The sequence below is a fragment of the Leptodactylus fuscus genome, chromosome 3, assembly GCF_031893055.1.
Source record: "Leptodactylus fuscus isolate aLepFus1 chromosome 3, aLepFus1.hap2, whole genome shotgun sequence".
NCBI lineage: Eukaryota > Metazoa > Chordata > Amphibia > Anura > Leptodactylidae > Leptodactylus > Leptodactylus fuscus.
The window spans coordinates 3675103-3688285 of NC_134267.1; the positions used below are offsets into that span (position 1 = coordinate 3675103).

General features: G+C 39.5%; 2 protein-coding genes across 2 annotated transcripts in view; one reads left to right on the plus strand and one right to left on the minus strand.

Moving 5' to 3' along the window:
- Positions 1–7711, plus strand: part of WDPCP (WD repeat containing planar cell polarity effector) — a 224595-nt gene extending 216884 nt beyond the window's left edge. Inside the window, exons 17-18 of the mRNA XM_075266977.1 lie at positions 4181–4203; positions 6700–7711. Of these exons, the coding sequence (XP_075123078.1) occupies positions 4181–4203; positions 6700–6750 (74 nt within the window). The 3' untranslated portion in view covers positions 6751–7711. The remainder of the gene's footprint in view (positions 1–4180; positions 4204–6699) is intronic.
- The window catches only part of OTX1 (orthodenticle homeobox 1), a 388453-nt gene that overhangs the window by 343439 nt on the left and 31831 nt on the right, over positions 1–13183 (minus strand). The gene's annotated exons all lie outside the window — the stretch shown is intronic.

Sequence of the window (13183 nt, forward strand, 5' to 3'; positions counted from 1 at the left end):
AATACAATATAATATTTGGGGGTGACTGTATAATATAATACAATATAATATTTGGGGGTGACTGTATAATATAATATATGGGGGTGACTATAATATAATACAATATAATATATGGGGGTGACTATAATATAATACAATATAATATTTGGGGGTGACTGTACAATATAATATATGGGGGTGACTATAATATAATACAATATAATATATAGGGGTGATTGTATAATATAATACAATATAATATATGGGGGTGACTGTATAATATAATACAATATAAAATTTGGGGGTGACTGTATAATATAATACAATATATTTGGGGGTGACTGTATAATATGTGGGGTGACTATAAGATAATGCAATATAATATTTGGGGGTGACTGTATAATATAATATATGGGGTGACTATAATATAATGCAATATAATATATGGGGGTGACTAATATAATACAATATAATATATGGGGTGACTGTATAATATAATACATTATAATATTTGGGGGTGACTGTATAATATAATACAATATAATATATGGGGGTGACTGTATAATATAATACAATATAATACATGGGGGTGACTGTATAATATAATACAATATAATATATGGGGGTGACTGTATAATATAATACAATATAATATAATATTTGGGGGTGACTGTATAATATAATACAATATAATATATGGGGGTGACTATAATACAATATAATATATGGGGGTGACTGTATAATATAATACAATATAATATATGGGGGTGACTGTATAATATAATACAATATAATATATGGGGTGACTGTATAATATAATACAATATAATATATGGGGGTGACTATATAATATAATACAATATAATATATGGGGGTGACTCTATAATACAATATAATATATGGGGTGACTGTTTATAATATATGGGGTGACTGTATAGTATACAATGTTATATATTGGGTGACTGTATAATATAATACAATATATTATATGGGAGTGACTGTATGATATAATACAATATAATATATGGGGGTCACATTTTCAATTGAATTACTAAAAAAATTACTTTTTGATGATTTCTAATTCAGTGAGATGCACTTGTATCACTGATAAATGGGAAGAAACTGAGAACGTCTTAGGGTGACCTTAATGCTTTAGATTACTTTTACTTACACTTGCACTCTTGACTGAGACTGCATATATCCTCAGCCTGGAGAGTGAAATGAGCTGGTTCCTCTGCTGACATACTTCCTTTGAAAATAAAGGATGGAACATGTTGAAATTCAACATGCCTGACCCTTCTTCTCCCTGTGGACATCAACTTGACAACACCCATGGCTAGAATATGAAGAGACCACCAGGCACCTCGAGAGGCGAGCTCATGTACATTCAGCCATGGTAATGGTGGCGTTACAGATTACAGACAGTATTGGTTAGGCTACATGCAACTGAATGTTCCAAAAAAATCAGATAAAAGGTCCATATTAATGTCTTCCACCCATCTGTCACCTATTTTTCATCTATTTCATGTCCATCCGACCCTTTCTTCAATGTCCTGTTTAAACTCCATCCAAACAATGGAAAGAAAAAGTATAGAAAATCCAGAGTCTGCTCCCTACTGTATGAAATACATAGTGTGAACTCTGCAGCACTATCCAGATGGATCATGCACATGCATTTGTTGCAGATTTGCAGCAGATCCATTTTGTTCTCATGTATTTTTCGAGCACTATTAATCCCATACTGTACATATTAAGAGGGTTTGTATACAGAATACAAGACAAGTGCAATAACCATCTGGTACAGTGAGAAAGAGGACCCGCCCCCGAGGAATCACAATCTATAAGGAAAGGGGGTGGAGACGGTAGGGGAGGGAAGGAGCTGTTCGGATTGAGCAGTCTCCACTGGGTTACTGATGGCTGTAGACTTTCCTGAAGAGTTTGGGTCTGGACCTGTCCCCATAATCCATGCAGAGTCCTCTGAGATGCGGAGTATAGATACAGCTCAGATATTCTGGGCTCTTATGTAGAGGGTGGTGACTGTACAGCATTTATACATCAGTAGGTTATTTCAGGCAGCTACTGACCCTGGCAACAAAATAATCACTACAAATTGTCGTCTTATTTGCCAGACTTGAGCTTTACGTAGTCTGTGGAGCTCCATCAAAGCAGAACCAACATTTCTGCCGAAGCAGCGAGATCTCTGGGCCCGGGTTTCTGTGGAATCTAACATGTATTGTTCTAAACAGATGTAAATCTATAGAGAGACCCGGAAATAGTTTTGGTTTTTTTTTTGTCCTCTTATGTTTTGGGTTTTTTTAAAGAAAGAATGTTCCAATGAAACTATAGTAATGTGCAAAAGCAGACAGTAGCAGAAAAAATGTCTTCAGGAACAGAAGGGTTAATAGTTTATTTTAGTCCATTAAGAAAATGAAGTGAAAGAAGAAAAGAGAAATGTAAATCTCATTAATATTCGGTGTGACCTTTGCTCTTTGGAGGCGGAGTCCTGGACATGATGATCCAGCCCCCACCGATATAGCCCTGATCGTCATCGTCCAGTCTGTCTGGGATGACATGAAGGGACAGAAGGATTGGACAAGCAGCATCCACAGAAGATCTGGGCTTAGTCCTCCAAGATGGCGGCGAGAACAACCTCCCTGCCCAGATCTGCCAAAAACTGTCTGCAAGTACCGAGAAGAAGGCAAAGGGCAAAGGTCACACCGAATATTAATGGGATTTACGTCTCTTTTCTCCATTCACTTCATAAACTATATAAACTATTAACACTTCTATTTGTGAATGTTAGGAGTATTTAGGTTCATTGCTTTCTGTTTTTCTTACCTGGGGAGTTTTTGGCTGCGCAGTGTCTGGGGTGGCATCCTGGCGCTGCGGGGTTGTCCTGTCGTGAGTATTGGTGCACACCTTCTGACTTGCACGTGTGCACTGATGGTAGGCAGCTTTATCTCCTGGTTGATTAGTCTGTCCTCCCATTTGCACCTGGGAGGAGTGGTCTCTACTCTGTATTTATACCCATGCCTCCCATGGTTCTGTGCTGAGTGTCGCTTTTACAGAGCTAGGCCTTAGCAGGAGGAGTAGGTGGTGTTCTGGGATAGAGGAAGTTCCGTGGTTGGTTTTTGGGAGGTTTGGGTGAACGAGTTGGTTTGTATGTTTTCCCTTCTGTGTTCACCAATCCTCCCTCTGTGTATAACTGACTGTGTGAGTGAATTGCCTTATCCTTTGATTTCTACTCTGTTTCCCTGTGTTTGTTTCCTAGTGTAAGGTTCCTTCCCATATTGGTTTGGGGGAATCCTTTCCCACATTTTTCCTGTGTGCTGCTTGTGTTGTTAGTCAGCGCACACCCTTGTCAGTCCCTGTCAGTAGCAGCTTCACTTGTTCGTTAGGGGTGACCCCCTTTAGTCTCCAGTCCCTAGAGGTCTTATAGGGCATTCCTTCTCCCACTTCCCTCTAGGCCTACGGAATCAGTGAGAGAGGAGCTGTCGGGGTCAGGCTTAGCCTGAGTACAGCCGACCCACACCCGTGAGGCAGGGACCGGGATAGCTAGTGGGAGTAGTGCAGGGCAAGATTCCCTACTGCTATCCCTTAGCCCCGTTGCAGCTACCTGGACTGACATAACAGTGAAAGCCTTCTTACTTTCCAGCATTCTTTCTACACCTGTCTAAAACTTTTGCATAGGACTGCACTACGTCTTGTCATCCCTTTGCTGGTGGGGAGCCGTATAGTATCATATATAGTGTATCATCATATAATATATAATATATAATAGTATATCATATACAGTGTAATAGTATCATTGTAGGCTGCGCTGCTTTGTTTTTGTTGCTTTGGTTGCTCTTATAAAAATAGTTCCTCTCTGATATATATAATATAACAAGTCCCAACACCCATTACTGAGTCATTTACCAAGAAGTCCCGGAGATTTACAGTTTACAGAACACCAGTAGCTTTGTGTTTGGACCCGAGTTACATTATTATTTTCACGTTATACACTAGAAGTTTAAAATATCAAAGAAATTAATTGTAAGGAAAAATAAAGTTATATTGTAATGTTATTCTCTATAGTTATACTTTACATATTTGTGTGACCGTAGAGACTGGGTGAACCGTCTTGTCTATGTCTGGTCTAGGTCTTGTATTTGTCTTTTCTATGTCATAAACAGTTGTTTACTTTTTTCTTTTTTTTTAGGAGAATTGGATTTGGCAAGAGAGGTGAGATTCTCTATTATTTTTATATAGTTTGTATTAATTTTAAAGGCACAAAAGAAGCCATGCTACAATGTAACTATAAGGCTCCGTTCCCACGAAATAACGTGCCGCTCATTCTGACACGTAAAAAAGCCTCCCATTGATTTCAATGTGTAGCGCCGTAAGACGGCACCCATTGAAGTCAATGGGATTCCGTTTTACAGCGCTCACTCTGACACGCGTTTACGTGTCAGAATGAGCGGCGTGTTACTCCATGGGAACGGAACCTAAGGGTAACTTCACTTGTCACAAATTTACTGCAGAAAGTCCACAAATTTCCCCCCACATGAACGAGGCTTACAAAAAACGATTCACTCAGTGTATACATTATATATATTCAACCCCATTCATGTTTGCAATGGATTTATTAGCCTCAAAAATTGCAGTAACAAATCTGCTAGGTGTGACGTTACTCTGAGACCATGAGGCGGATTTTGCAACAGGATCCCCCATGCAAAATGTGCTATGGAAATCTTTGTGCCATCCTTCAATGGGAACTTTGGACAGAATTTATCTCAAGATGGAGCAGGACACTTAGTAGCCCAGTTTTTTTTCACCAAGTCAAAAATGAAGCGTCTGCCTCTCAGTAGAATCAGTGGGAGGCAGAATTTTGGCCATGGATTCCTCCCTAAAAACTCATCCGTGTGAATGTAGAATAAGAATAAGATTGAATAAAATATTTAGCGGGATTGAGAACTGTTGGTAAATAATAATGTTACTATGAAGCTGGGTGGTTTCTTTCATAATAAAATAGCTTATCTTTAGAATATATCATGAAAAATTCCCTGTAGAAAAAATGAAGATTTGTATTTTTAATATTATTTTTAAATTATTAAATTTTTATGTTATTAGATTTTATATAGAATTTGTATTGTCAATAAAAATGATTACAAGAATGACAATCAAACATCAAATTCATATTTTAGTATCTTTTACATTTCTTAGAATAAAAAATATAAATATATTTACGGTATATATAAATAGAATTTTAAAAAAACATGAAATTTACTTGGGCCGTGCAGGATATTGCAGGAGAGCTCCGGCGTCCTATCAAACATTAATGGGTTACAATTTATGTAATTTTCTGATATATTATGTCCAGAAATCCTAAAATGTTGGTTCAAATAAAAGACAAAGGGGGAATTTATTATTTCATCTGTGCCAATGTTCTGGCATTGTGGCTCACATTTAGTGCAGGGCCCTTTGGTGCACATTGGTCCCCGTTCTGTGGCTTGGTCCCAGTTTTCGCCGACGTTGGTCAGAGCAGGGAGGCCTCAACCTAATGTACTTATTATAACGTAGCCAGTTCTCTAGTGTGGATTATACAGGTGATCTCCACTTTGGCTACTGCGTTATTAAGAGGCCGCTCTAGAATTATTGCAATTTCTCCTAAAATGTGGGCATGGCCTGCTGAGAAATTTGACAAACTTAACAATTGTGCACGATACAAAAAACGCATTTCTAGCAGCAAAATCTCGCCCCACTAACCCTGGTGTAGATCACTTTATATCTAAAGGCTTCTAAAAATGTCACTGCAGGAGCGACTCCAAACAATGGTCAGCTTTCAAAAAAATCCCTCTTTTAAATTGCACAAAATTCATCATCAAGCATTTGATAATTTTTTTCTTAATTTGCAAATTTTTTAAATAATAGATTATATGGTAAGACAAGTCATTTTTAAGAACATTTGATGAATCGCCCCCACCCCTGGTGTTTTTCCATCCCTACTTTATTGCTCCTAGAAATATATGAATGTTACCGCTCAGGAGTGTCCCTTCCATGTCTGATACTAATGTCACCCCCTTGATGAGGGGAATGGTAACACCCACTTGTCTATTTGTGAATTTTTAAGAGGAATCTTTGCCCTCCATCAGTTCTTCTCGGTACTTGCAGACAGTTTTTGGCAGATCTGGGCAGAGAGGTTGTTCCTGCCGCCATCTTGGAGGACTAAGCCCAGATCTTCTGTAGATGTTGCTTGCTCCAGTCTGTCTGTCTCTTTATCTCATCCTAGACAGACTGGATGATGAGATCGGGGCTATATCTGTGGGGGCCGGATCATCGCTTCCAGGACTCCGCCTCCAAAGGGCAAAGGTCACACCAAATATTGTCAAGATTTAGAGTTCTCTCTTACTCACCTGCCTCAAACTTTAGCACAATACTGTACCGTGATTTTGGAGGAAGTTTAAATAGAGTATTAGAAAGTTTATTGACGTGGAATTGCGTCCCATTATGGTATTAGTTATTGATATGTTACAGCTATCAACATAGTGATGTGAAAATAAAGCCAAAGCCTTGTCGTGGCCATCAGCGTGTACGAGCCGCCACATACGGATGTAGAAGATTTCTAATTCCTTGGGCTTGGGTTGCATTTGTCCTGCAGACTCTTCTGAGGCATTGCCATATTATTTATGTATTTTATGTATTTATGGCGACTTTCTTCTCCTTCTCTTCATTCTGCAGGACCCTGGAGGCGGCGACTCCCTGAAAGTGGTGCATTTCGGTTTGGTGTGATTGGAGAAGAATCCAGAACCAGATGCTAATCCTAAATGTGACATCCCCAACATCACCATTTGCCATTTTCAATGATATTTTTTCACATTTAATCTTTATTATATTTCATATATTTTGTAAATTTTCTTTTCACTGTTTTTACATCCAAAATGTCTGCGCTCCTCTCTTGCCCCTGGATGGGTAACGTCATTTTATAGTATTTCACTCCACGAAAATTTTCACTACATTGTTTCGGTCCAGTGATAGGAAATTCTAATTATTTTATTCCATTTCATGTTATCCCTAGCTATAGTAAGACACACACAGCGTAAATGAAGAAGTTGCCAACCGATCCTACACGCGTAACTCCAAGGTGGCGAATAAAGCTTCTCCCGTCATATTTTCCCCTTTTTAGTGGCGTTTTCTGCATTGCATGTGACTGTATGAAGTGGAAATGTTGATGTCATTAACATGTAACTGTGCTGAAAAAGCCGCCATCACCCCGATAAGATATTTTGCATTTCCTGCAAATTATATCTCTGTTCTAGCAATCCACCCTTGTAATGCAGATTTGACTTCCACTTAAGTCGGTGAAAGGCATTCTATTGAGATACTAAGAGATAACATCTTCCTTTAGAATACCTCCATGAAAGAGCAGCCGTTCGCAGGCAGAAGCGTTTTGCTAAGAAAGCTCTCAATTTTCCTAATCTGGAACTATAATCTTGCTCAAATAACCATTATTTTTCCTTTAAGAAACATATAAAGTCCTTTTATCCAGCATTCCAATTTGATCTTACTTCTGCTTCCCAAAAGAAATTATGCATAAGTGTTAACCTTTCCCTGCCATTATACAATTCTCTGAAATGAAAGAAATAGCACATTTTTTTTATTATTTTTTTTCCCCCGCGATATCGTTTTCATTTCCGATGCCGGCGAACGGCTGATAAACCTATTTTTTATTGACACATGTGAAGCGACCAGGAGAGCCCGTGTCCTGTAAAATAATTTACCAGCGTCTATTTGTTCACGAACACTGAGAAGAATAAAGCTATTTTGTACAGTAACGCGCGGGACTCTCGTTGCTCATTAAAAGATGTTCCATTCTGTGCGGGTGAAATCATAGACTACCTCGATCTTACAGGATTTAATTATTTATAACCCTAACAATAAGTTGGCCGGCAACGGGGCCGAGCCAGGTATAATCTATCAGTTTGTTTCCTGACAATAAATGTCAGGGAGGTGAGGGGAGCGCTCGTAAAAGCATCCAGAGCCATTGTGTGCACGTAGCTTTGGTGAACGTCTGTATTAAATAGTACTTATGGCATAATCGCTTCGACTTAGGTTGCGTCTTATAAGCTTATAAACATTAGGATTATGCAGCAGACGTTGCGGCAGAAATAACCACAGATGGTGTTAGAGCTTCTTGGCCCTTGGTTGCTTTATAAAATAAAATAAAATGATGTTTAGATATGAGGCGTCCATTATATACGGCCATGATATCGTATTTACAATCGTATGGCCTTGGTAAAGGTTTTTTATGACGACAGGTTTCTCATGTATCTAAAGAACTGAAGAAAAATTGCTGCGTGTGATTCCATTTTTATTAGTGATCATGACTTATTTTCTTATAACCCTGTGTTCGGTGGTGAACATAGCGGGGGATGGGGTTGTTCATCTTTTTATGGTCCGCCTCAGACAGCGGGGGTTGGGGATGCTAGCGGTAATATTTTGTGCAGTAATACTCACAGGAGACGTCTTCCCACATTTCCCGTCTCTTCCCTTTGGACCGCCATGACCACTTCTTCCAGCTGTGACTTGACTCTGTAAAGTTTGAAACATAGACATCTTTGACTCCTCACATCTGACGCACCCACAGCGGCCCCTGCAGCCTATACTATGCCCCACAGTGGCACAATAGACTGTGGGGTATAATAGAGGTTGCCGGGTGGCCGCTGTGGGGAATAATAGAGGTTACAGGGGCCACAGTGGACCATTCAAGCTCTCTTATACCCCACACTTGCACACCCATGAACTATTATACTCAGGGGTCTTTTCAGATGCCAGAGTATAAAAATCGGAGCCCCAGGGGAGGTGAGGGAACATAATAAACACTGTTACTCACCTCTCCGGGATCCGATGTTACTCCTAGGAGGTTTCGGGCCCGTATGGTAATTTGTCAGACGTCACGTGGCCTGGGATATTACCATATAGGCCCAAAGCCTGTGCTAGCAGTACTATACAGGCCCAAAGCCTGTTCTAGCAGTAACAGGCTATTACTATTAGCACAGGCATCAGGCCTATATGGTAATATCCCAGATCCCATGACACATTACCATATAGGCCCAACATTGGATTCTGGAGAGGTAAGTAACACTGTTTATTATGTTCTCTCACCTCCCCTGGCGTTCCAATTATTATACTCAGGGGTCTGACCCCTGAGTATAATAATAGCGGTAGTGGGATCACGGACTGAGCCCGGGCCTATTCACTACTGCTCTCCGGGGCCTATAATACAAGGGGAAGCGGGGGTGGCAGTGAGCAGGTCCGAGAGGTTGGTAAATAGGCCGCTACCTGCTGAGGATACTTCAGCAGATAGCAGCCTATTATAAAACAAGCAAACATAAAATTTTTGTACTTACCGACCTCGCTGCCACCGCATCCTCTTTTTCTCCCAGCACAGTAAAACGTCTGTGTATCAGTGTAGGTGGCGTAATGACGCGGACTGCGCTGAGACGCAGAGGTCAGTGCAGGAGAGGGGCCGCTTGGGTTGTTTTAAGAGCGGCCACTCTCCAGCGTTAGTATAGGTAAAATAAAAAGTTTAAAAAAAAAATTGCCCAGGCTGCCACCCCCCTCCGGAGCACCGCCTGAGGCGGCCACCTCACCTCGCCTCATTGGAGGTGCGGTGCTGCCTGTGTTGTGCCTTTAGTCTTATTCCTCCTAGAAATGTATTAAAGGGATTTCGAAGCTAAAAATATTGATACCAGATCAGTCAGGGTCTGACACTCAGCGCTCTGACACAGGGTCTGACACTCTGATACACAGAGAATGGAGCAGGAAGCAGACAGTGCTATTCCTTATGTAGTGGTCAGACTAGGGCATTGCAGATCAGTTCCCATTCATATGGATTGGGGCTAAGCTGCAGTGATTCAGTCCAGCCACTACACAGAGAACGGCGCTGTCTACTTCCTGTCTTACATTCTCTGTGTATCAACTGCTGAGAATTGTGTGACTGGTGGGGATGCCGAGTATTGGACCCTCACTGATCTGATATTGATGACCGATTCTTAGAATAGATCGGCAATAAATAGATAACTCTTTAAAAAAGTGACAACTGGGTGTAACCATTATCTTTGTCCTTACACAGTAGCGGTACTGACAGCATCAGCGTGTGCAGGAACAACCCAAGTGGTAACACCCAGTTGTCACTTTATTCATTTCTGATAGGAAGTAGAGAGGAGCGGCACAACTAAGGCTAGGCTCACACTACTGTCACTAAAGTCTATTGCTCTGATCCCATAGACTGGCACAGTGACTCGCTTACATCTGCATCTCTCCTCATTCTCTATAATGTAAAAAAAAAGTACATGGACGCTTGTTTCCGCCTTGTTCTTCAGGTACGTTCTTACCTTCCTAAAAGAGAGCAAACAAAATGGAAGTAAGAACCTGTGTGACCATGACAAGGGACAGAAGTAGATGGAGGGGGCTCCTTCTGCTCCATCATTATGTTGCCGTTTTTAGTCTGTCACCATTTTCCTATGATGGATCAGAGCAACGGACTGCAATGACTGTAGTGTGAAGATTCCCTAAGAGTAATAAGAAGAGATATCCCAAAATTGTTATATTGTAAGGAGTTTACAGCAGCAGATGTGTCAGTAGAGACCCTTTCTATAAGATTTGACCAATCCCCTTTTATTAGAAGAATTGCTTGTGCAACCAGAAGTGAAAACATAGAAGTCAATGAGCCGGCTTTATAATGTAGGGATGTGTCAGGTCCTGCAGAGCAAGAGGCGCTGCTTGTATGGAGACCCCCCCCCCCCATCCCCCCATGTATTACTTAAAGGATATGTAAGTTATTTTACACATTTTAGCTCCTGCAGTTGTTGAGACTTTTTCCTTTTTGGAGATTTCTGTATTGAGGCTGATCCTTCGCTTTCCCCAAACCCAAGACAAGGGTCCGGTCATTGCCCGTTGCCTCATTATTATACCTGTACGTCCTGCTTGAAAAGTCTGTTACCTTCCATTCTGCTGGAAGAAGTGCAAGATGGGAATGTGTAAGTGGAGAGTCTGTGCGTTGTGGGAGTAACATCATATAAATGAGAAAACAAGCGATCACATATTGCTCTAGAATTCCTTACAATTCTGCCATATGTCATTCCTCCGGTGCTGTTCTGAATTCTAGCCATGCTCATGTCAGTAACAAGTAATAGTCTGTGTGAGGGATTAGTATGACACCAGGCTGTGATCCCTAATCCCTTGCTATTATATTATAATCTATTTACCCTGCATGTTAAGAGGCTTTTGGTTTACAAAAACACAAAAGTGTCATTTTAAGTGAAATTTGTTACATCATTAACTGCAGATGCTTCCTTATGTTGGATACCTATGTTATATCGTTATATCGCTGGTGCATACGAGTAAAGTGAGGGGTTATGGGGTCACAGGACCTTTCCTAGAATGCAAAAATGATTGCGCCCCTACATTTCTTTTAGAGAGCCCTACGTTTCTTCTGCCATACAATGTATGGGGACTGTTATTAGTATGAGCGCTCTATGGCGAGCTCTAGTATGGATTTGTTAGCTATGAAGACCATCTGGTTGGTAAATTGATGGGGGTCTCTATTTTTTGGACATTCATAATGATATTAAGCGGTACGTGTGTGTGTGAAGCCTAAAATTTTACAATTTTGTGCACATCACTAATCGCATATAGATACAAAAATGTAATCCATTTACCAAATCTAATTTTGGAGAATTGTCCATTATTTGATCATTCGGTTGGTGAAAATCTATAGGAGGCAATAAAAGGCAAGGAATCAAACCAATATTTCTCTTGGAAGCTAAAGGCACATGCCATGGTGGAATCTTACTCTACTGTAATTTGGAGGGAGATCCCTTCTCAAAATCAGCATCAAATTCTGCCCTGAATCTGTCGCTATTGTTTTCAATGGAGTTCAGAGACCAAAGCAGAATACTGAAAATATAAGCGTCCTGCTCAATTTTGCTGCAGATTCTGTGGTTGATTCGGCCGTAAAACCTGCAGATAATCACCGAGTGAAAGCCGGAGGGAGGGAGATGGGAGAAGAAGTCTGCCTCCAATTCCGTCGTGTGATGCCATAAAGATGAATAAGTCCATTATCAATAACTATTGTCTCAAGTTTCATAATTACTTTATTTACATTCATGTTTATAAATATGACAAAATGATATTATTTTTGTAGCATTGTAAATTTCTCAGTAAAGTTATTTCCAAGGCCCAAGAGATAGCTAGGAAATAGATAGATAGATAGATAGATAGATAGATAGATAGATAGATAGATAGATAGATATAGGAGATAGATAGATAGATATAGATAGATAGATAGATAGATAGATAGATAGATAGATAGATAGGAGATAGATAGATAGATAGATAGATAGATAGATAGATAGATAGATAGGAGATAGATAGATAGATAGATAGATAGATAGGAGATAGATAGATAGATAGATAGATAGATAGGAGATAGATAGATAGATAGATAGATAGATAGATAGATAGATAGATAGGAGATAGATAGATAGATAGATAGATAGATAGATAGATAGGAGATAGATAGATAGATAGGAGATAGATAGATAGATAGATAGATAGATAGATAGGAGATAGATAGATAGATAGATAGATAGATAGATAGATAGATAGATAGATAGGAGATAGACAGATAGATAGATAGATAGATAGATAGATAGATAGGAGATAGATAGATAGATAGATAGATAGATAGATAGGAGATAGATAGATAGATAGATAGATAGATAGATAGGAGATAGATAGATAGATAGATAGATAGATAGATAGATAGGGGATAGATAGATAGATAGATAGATAGATAAATAGGAGAAAGATAGATAGGAGATAGATAGATAGATAGATAGATAGATAGGTAGATAAATAGGAGATAGATAGATAGATAGATAGATAGGAGATAGATAGATAGATAGATAGATAGATAGATAGGAGATAGATAGATAGATAGATAGATAGATAGAGTCCTATGAAAAAGTTTGGGCACCCCTATTAATCTTAATCATTTTTAGTTCTAAATATTTTGGTGTTTATAACAGCCATTTCAGTTTGATATATCTAATAACTGATGGACACAGTAATATTTCAGGATTGAAATGAGGTTTATTGTACTAACAGAAAATGCGCAATATGCATTAAACCAAAATTTGACTGGTGCATATGTATGGGC